The following is an 8,581-nucleotide window of genomic DNA, read 5'->3' as shown; positions in this document are numbered from 1 at the left end:
ATGAACTGGTAAAAAATTTCCATTAACCTATATTTACAATTATAATCAAACAAAATTGAATCTAGGAATTGAATACCTGAATTTGCTAACGATGAACCCTAGATTAATCTTGGAATCGAAAACCTAACGATTTGGAGGATTTGTGGTGGTTTTGAGAAAGAAACGATGAGGATGCGTTTAAAGTACACTACAACAAGTTAATTCGCCGGACGATACAACAACTTTAATAACGGACAATGCTGTTAGTGCTCTATATTGGCCGATGATCTTAATACTCCGGAGATTGCAGGCTTGCTGCAGAAGCGCCGGAGACCTAATGAACATTTAATTTAACGGTGTTTATGGAGAGAGAATGATGAAAAGACGCCTATCTCTATTATAATTATAACACGATTTAAAAGTGAATTACCTAACATGTTTCAAAGTAGAATGAAATCAAGAGAGTAATGAATATGAATAATATAAAGCTTGAATACCCAAATTATCAATTATGCAACAATACCCGGATTATAATCAAATTTCCATTAACCTAATTTATGAACTGGTAACAAAATTTATAATCAGACAAATTTGAACCTGGTAGTTGAATCCAATACCTGAATTTACGAACGATGAACCCTAGATTAAGCTTGGATACTAAAAATGAAACAAAACAACCTATTGAGAATAACCAAACAAAATATTCAATAAAATTGAGAATAAAACACATACCTACAAAAAATTGAAGGGATTCTCGCCGGCAACAACAGGACCTTCAGTGCCTGATGATGAAGAATTTCGTGTTGCTACTTTTATAGCATAGAAAGTAACGTATGGAGACACAATTAAAAGAAATTGAAAGAAAGAATTGATTGTTATCAGAAATGTATCACATTATAATACATAGAATTGATTGAGGTTAACAATCAATTGCAATCACTATTATATTACATAGAATTGATTGAGGATGAAGGCTGTAACGTATGAAGAGACAGAGAGAGAGAGAGTATGGAGAGGAATTAAAAGAAAGAATTGAAGTCTAGGGTTGTATTGAAGTGGCCGGCCGTGATGGTGGTATCAGAGTTTGAAGCCGGAGGTTAGGGAATTTAATATTATGGCGTCTGATGTACGAAGCTGCCTATATGTTTTATAATATAATATAATATAGATATAGATATAGATAACATACTTCATCTTTGTTATTTTTTTTAGTTACTGAACGTAAAAAATAAAGATGGTGTACAAGTTTCTAAATCACATGATATACGAGTCGTTAAAGCATCCTAAATCATAATGAAAGTTTTATTAACACGCCCCACAATCTTATACTTTGAATTAACTAGATGCTAATACGAGAAGGATAAGGTGACCGAATCACCCTAATCCATATTTAAATGTCAACCAATTTTTTATCGTAATATAAAACGAAAGCATGCCTACCAACTTTGTGACTGGTTCCCAAAATCGAAATTTCCTATCATCACGTCTTTGATGCTGCTTAGCAATAAGACGGAATGTTACAAGTATTGGTAATCTCAATCTCATTTACAAAATCATGTCTCATACAAGGCCTAATGCATACAGGTATATCGGGCATACCTACCGATATCAGGGTTACACACTTTATGTTAAAAAAAACCATTGGAATGCTCTAGTATCTTACACCATTGCTAGACGAACTTTAAGGGAAATATAATTATAAATTTTCAGGTATATAATTCGGGTAAACAGGTATATGACTTGAGGTTATTGAGTCGGGTATGTATCACCTAATCCTATACCCGTCCAAGACCTATGATATATTTCGTTTTCAATATCATAGCTGATCTCAAACTCGAATACTCATCTCATATGTTTCTATGTTTCTGGTATCCTGTCATACTTGGTTTTTCCAGCTATAATTACCGTCTTAACCATTCTAAGGTGGTAGAAAATAACTTTGCAGGGTGTGCGTCATGAGCCTTTGATATGCCAAAAGCGGACAAGAGGTGTGAATGGGTTGGTTTGGGCCACCGAATCACAATTCGGTTGGCCTGAATTTATTTCTTAATTAACACGTAATTGATTACTACAAATTCGAAACTAGAATCTTACAAATCCAATTCGGCTCAGTCCCGTCGGATTAGTTTTTACGGCTTCTGGTTGATGCCATTAGTTGTTATGATTTTACCTATATAAATTATTGGTGTCACGTTGTTAAAATAAATACGAGTAATTTACACAAGTGAACACCTACAAATAAGTGTCCCACAACATAAAGAACACCAACATTAACATTAACTCTTCAGAAGTCAACCTGACAATCAACATTCAAATATATAATAACAATAATAAAAGCATCTGACCGAACGTTTAATTTAAAAACTACAAGCTACCACAATTTAAGTTCATAAAACAACCAAAACAAACCACTTAACACACGTACATATCATATCAATCAGTTGCCTTTGTCGGGTGACTTCAAGTAGAGACTCTCACCACCGTCACCACCGCTACCGCTACCACCGCCTCCTCTTCCATCACCAGTGGGACCCGAAACACCGATACCAATATCTTGCTTACGGCCAAGGTCAGGGAACCCAGTCAAGTGGGTCCCACTGACACCAGCATTGGCATTGTCTGTGTGTAACATGTGCAGCCCACCGCTGGAACTCATGCCCAGATGGCTGTGCATTGCTTGCTGTTGTTGTAGTGATGAGAACTGCTGTTGCTGGCTGTATAGCATGGATGAACGTGCAGCCATGAGTGCTTGTGGAGACATCTGTTGTGCTTGTTGCTGCATGTAGTGACCACCTCCTGGTTGCTGCTGCTGCTGCATCATTCCACTTTGAGCATACTGTGACATGCATTGTAATGTTGTATTATATTTTAAGTACATAAACTGTTACTGTTTGGTGTACATATATTCAGGGTTTTTACCTGAGAATGAAGAGTTGGTGCTTGAGGTTGAGAATCAGCAATGGCAGCAAGGTACATTAGGTTCCTCTGAAGCTTGGCCTGGTGTCTGACATTATCAAACCATTTCAAGCCATTAAGTTTTGGAGTATATATATATGTGTGTGTGTGTGTCTATTATTAACTATTTAGTGAGTAACAATTTTATAAATTTTGTGTCCACCAAGAGGACTATGATTTCATGTTTTGAATAATAATAATATTAATCCATCATAATAAAACACAAAACTTTCTATAGAAAAATTGTTCTATTGAGGCTGTGTGTTTTGGTTTTAACTAGGTTTAACTATTAAAAGCTAGTTAAACACCTAGTTAGTGCCATGTATGTAGTTAGATTTAACTAACCCATTCGTTGTGGTTAATGGTTAAATAGATATTAAAAAAAATGATTGGCTGAAATGGAATGGACCCACCTTTTTTAGCCTTTTAGGGGCGTTAAGGGGATGGTGGTAGGTCAAAAGTTTTGGCGCCGTAACGTTAAAGGGGGGTGTTGTGGTTTGACGGCGGATTAAAGGGTGAAGTGGATTTTGGTAACCCTATGGCGCCTCCACAACACCCGCAGCCTAAACGTACCTCCTTTTCTCTTTACTCATACTAAATTACCCCTTAGTTGTACGGGTCATATAAAAGGGTGAATCTACTTATACGGGTCGTATGAAAGGGTGAACATTCTAAGTGACATTGTATAAGAGTGGTATATGTATTTTGCCAATAATATTAAAAATGCATTGAGTAATAGGTCAGTCAAATCAATAATAACTAGATTGAGGGTACCTTTAACAAAAGTCCATACAAAAATGTTTGGATGTGCTTTTGTTGTTGGAAACTATGACACAAATAATAAAAAATGACCCATAAATAGTGCAAAGTTATCAAAATAATTGAAAACACTCACTCTGCGCATTCAGCCATTTTCCCTGAGTTTTGGCTCTCAACAATCTTCAAGATCAGAGACTTGTTTTCATCCAAGTACTGCACCAAATCAAAAAGAACAAGAAAGTATAAAAACCAGAAGCAAATTCCATGTTAAGAAGCATAATAATATAAATATTAAATAAAACTGACATGCATTATTATAATTTTATAAAACAAGAATGTATATTTAAAGCCAACTCATGTGCAAAACACAAGAAATTAATTATAATAATCCTATCTTGAAATGTGTAATGAAATCTGCTAATAAGATGCCTAGACCACAAAAGACAACATGATGAAGCAATCGAGCAAATCAAAAAACACACAAAAGCACAAAGATTGATGAAGATAAAGAATCTTTGGTAAGTGGTAACCACTTCTATAATTCCCAAATAAATTAAAATATATATTTTACTTCAAAAACAAGCTAAGATACTCCACACAATCACAAAAAAAAAGATGGGATTTTGGACAGTTTTAATCTGATAATAACCTGTGTCTCAATCATTAACAAGTCTGGTGCATATCTAATTGTTCAAAGAATTAAAAATAACACCCAAAAACCCTAAATAAAATCTTAAAAACCCTAGTAAGGTATAACATTATCATTAAGCATTAGCTAACAGTTTTGAGTGTGTTGATTTACATTTAAATAAAACTAATAAACTGATATCTGGTCATGTCACAATAGCTATGGTATGGGCTGAGTTCAAAATCTTGATTTCTGTGCCAGTTAAAAAAGAAACACAAAGGGTGAAAATTGAAGACTTTTATTTATATATTATGGCAAGCATAAAAGCATCTATGATGATGGTAGATGAAGAAAACATTATAAAAACTAAGTATTTAATGTTGCAGTCAAAAGGTTGAATAGCAGGCTTGTGTTCTCACTTGTTGCAGAAGTTATTATTATTATGATCAGTAGATGATGCAAGATGAAGACTTTTGCATAAAGTACAACAGTAAATCATACATACAAATACATACACGTAACAATATATACAGGAAACTTGTTGCAGATGAAGAAACAAGCAGGGAAAAGGCAGGCAAAAGCCAAAAAAAAACATAAAAAGATTAATAATAAAGTTGAACAAATCCACCAAAAAAACATAAGTGTATCCTAGTGTGTAGGAAATGAACTAAACCTGTTGAATATGATCAGTAGTGACGTTGTTGGGATAATAGGCTGCCATCATGGGCTGCATCTGCATCAGGTGCTGCTGCATAATATATAAATATATATATTTGATATATGGTATTTGTGTTCCACCCTCTCTCTCTCTATATGTATATGTATATGTGGGTGGGTGGGTGTGTTTCTCTGTCTAGAATGGATAGATAGAGGGGATGAAAATGAGAGAGAAACTGGGGTCCTGTGTTTGTGGCTTAAAACTCAAAAACACACACAACACAGGGTTGGGTCCAGTTGTTTGATAGGGGTCTTTTGAAGCCCCTTGAGACTAAGTATTGAAATGATATGATGGATAGAAGGTGGAAATAAAAAGAAAACAAAAAAGGTAGCAGGCTTTTCTCAGTGTACTACAATCTTTGGCTATATATACAGCTGGTGCTGCTGGGATGATAGACCATTTTCAAATTAGGGTTTTTGATTCCCTCAACTTCAAATCACCATCAAGAATTAATGTGTTTTATATCTTATCTTTTAGTTGTAAACTTTAAGATTTATATAAATTGTTAAGAGGTAAGATGCTAGTTATTTAAATATGAATTTACAGGTAAAATTCTAAAATAGCCCATTGTAGAAAAGATTTCAAGTTCGTCTCTTCTAATTAAAGTTTCAAGTTTTGTCTGTTACGTATCTCATCGCCGGATGATGTGTTAGGGAATACCGCCGATGAGTTCATAAACCAATCAAATAACGACGCGTGGGGGTAAAATACATGGTTGACAATGCGTTAAGTGTTAATTTATGGTTAATGATGCGTTAAGTATAATTTATGATTGACAATGCGTTAAGTATTAATACTCAACGTATCGTCAACCATAAACTAACACTTAACACATCTTTGACCATGTTTTTGAAGGCCTAACATATCGTTGACTATGTGTTGGCTAACTAGTCGGCGGGAATACCTAACACATCGTCGACGATGCGTTAGAAGAGTGACAAATCTGAAAGAATGATTTTGAGGGGACATATTTGAAATCTCTCACTGTTAAAGGTCTATTTGGGGTATTTCAATATTTTGGGAATTTTCCCGAATTTATAACTTATTTCCTTTAACCTATTAAATGTTTAAATATATATGGAGCAAATAGTTTATTTATGATGATTTTTTTTATTTGAAAAGAAGGTTTATATTAATTAGTACACAATTTTCTATTTAGTCAATAAAATGTTTTATATTAACATGAATCTACACAATCTTTTTTACACGTTAAAATGTTAACTTAAGTAGTATCAAGGTAGATTTTAAATGTTAATTAATATGTATATAAAAGTTTTCTAAACAGCTAAATTGTATTTTTAAATTTTCATAAAACGCAAAAATTTATTCGTCGGAGAAAAAAATCTATCTCTGAATTTACGTAACTTGGCGTCCATCATGTTGCTATAAAAGTTATTCACTTGAGAAAGAAGAGTTAGAACCTCTTCGATGCATGCATAAACCTTAAACCTTAGGTTTAACTTACATCTTTTTGCATAACAAAAATAATAAATCTTTATAGTATATGAATACTAACCATTAGAGTTCAAATGCCCAAAGTACTCAGTGACAATCACTTTCTAAAAACGTCCAATTAGATCTCTTGTAGCAGGGCACTTTGTCCACCCCAAAAGCCCCAAAGCGTCTCCAAACATCGCCCCGAGCCTTTTTGGGTTGGGGTTTCTTTAGAAAGTGTCTCTCCCTTAAATGGTTTAACCAGTCAAATTTATATCCCAAAAACTCCAGCCAATCACACATTTATCTTGTCTAAATTTAATTTAAATTACAATAACTGGGTGATTAGATGAGTTTCATCCACCACACTCATTTTCAACAAAAACCCCAATGCTGGCATGACGCTACATGACGCAAAACGCCCGATATAGCCTCAAAAACCCCAATCCATCCATTTTCAACCAATCACACATTCTCAACAAAAACCCCAATCCATCCACTGCTCACGGTCTTACATTCCACAATTTTGACATTTGTAATCACAAACTTCTTTATTGTTGACTTCAAAGGCAATCATTATCCAATGGATTTCCTTTCACTTTGTATATTTGCGTCCATTTAATGGCACAAAACGTTTATGGCGTTCGATGCACTTGATTGTTGATTTCATACTTCACTCATGCTTAGTACTATATGTACTAAAGGTCAAATACATTATACGAACTAATAATTCATGCACATGCTCGTTTTTGGTTCAACGGTTCAAGTTTCATCGAATTTAAGGCATGGTTAGTTTATATGCATGTACACTTATGCAAGTGGTTTTTAAAGAGTTTCAAAATTCTTTTCCTTTTAATAATATCTATGAGAATAAGTTTGAGTTCAACTGTTTTTAAGTTTTTACAATGCTTAAACCATTTACTCAACTTGAGTTTAACCCGAACCCGTTTTAACAAATCACTCAATCAGGCTTAGCCTATCGTTTTTGCTTAAAATAAGGAAAAAAAACTTATACAATTAATAGAAGTAACCAATCCTATTTCTTATGATATATATATAGATTTGCGAAATAAACACTTCTTATTTTCGATTTAATAATTTGAACGTTAAAAATAATGTGTGCATGCCATGTTACACAGGACTACTTGCTTTTTGAAGATTCAAAAGGCATCTCGTCATAAAAAGAAGAGACATGATCACCACTTGCAATCATGTTCAAATAACAATTGTGCCATCCCAATCAAATTCATTAACGACAATGACTTGGACACATTTCATAACTAATATTTATACCATCGCAATGGTTGGTTTTTAGATTGGTCTTAGAGGGTTCCTGAGATTGTTTATTTTCATCAATTTATAATTTGTTAACTTTTTGAAAAGTAATATGAAGTTTGAGATTGTTTATATTATGAGAGGAAAGTTTTCACAAGTTACACTTTGTAATTATTAACTTAATAAAAAGTTATGATTAAGGATATAAAATAAGGAATCCCAAACACCTCTTTATATGTGATAATTTTTTAGTGTCCTTTATGTTGGGGAAATAATATTATTTAGAAGGTGTATGCATGATTGCTAAAAAAAATGTCTAAACCCACATCTCTTTCTTATTTGGAAGAAAATCTACAACGATGGCGGGGATGAACTTGGTACGGGTATTGGGATGAATGATTTGACATGGAGATAGAATGAGATAGTAAAAGCTTTTGACCTGGTGATAGTAAGGTGTTGGATAAAACTTTGTCTTTCAAATTGTGTAACATCAAATCTCATTTATGACAAAACAAAAAAAAATGTTGTTAAAAAAAGAGTGAGGCGACTGAGCAAGAGTGAGGCCTCGTATAGAAATTAAAAAAAAAAATAGTATCAAAGTGGATAATATATAATCAGTCAGGAGGGAGAGTGAGCTAAGACGGGGTGAAATTTTGATTTGGCGTGAGATTGGGAGTGTGGAGTCTGTTTCGTGAACCTCACCCTCACCTTCGAGACCATTTACGAGATGCAACAAGACACAATGTTCGATATGACACCATCACCTAAGATTGTGTTTGTGCCAGTGTTAAACCGACGCTATTAGACCACATCACCACAACCGTCAAGCGTTA

At 34.0% G+C, this 8,581-nt stretch overlaps 1 protein-coding gene across 1 annotated transcript; it reads right to left on the bottom strand.

Moving 5' to 3' along the window:
* Window positions 1-2,416: 2,416 nt before the first annotated feature.
* LOC143594913 (uncharacterized) lies at window positions 2,417-5,449 on the bottom strand. Its single transcript, XM_077074099.1, has 4 exons — window positions 4,995-5,449; window positions 3,830-3,906; window positions 2,899-2,983; window positions 2,417-2,815 (listed from the first exon to the last, which is right to left on the bottom strand). The coding sequence occupies exons 1-4, from the start codon at window positions 5,073-5,075 to the stop codon at window positions 2,417-2,419; spliced, it is 642 nt and encodes a 213-aa protein (XP_076930214.1). The 5' UTR covers window positions 5,076-5,449.
* Between the last annotated feature and the right edge of the window lie 3,132 nt (window positions 5,450-8,581).

This window comes from Bidens hawaiensis, unplaced genomic scaffold, assembly GCF_021521415.1.
Source record: "Bidens hawaiensis isolate Kalapana, Puna unplaced genomic scaffold, B.hawaiensis_p1.1 tig00044298_1, whole genome shotgun sequence".
NCBI classification, from domain to species: Eukaryota; Viridiplantae; Streptophyta; class Magnoliopsida; order Asterales; family Asteraceae; genus Bidens; species Bidens hawaiensis.
The sequence above is the reverse complement of the archived record's forward strand: the minus strand, read 5'-3'. Positions and strand labels throughout refer to the sequence as shown.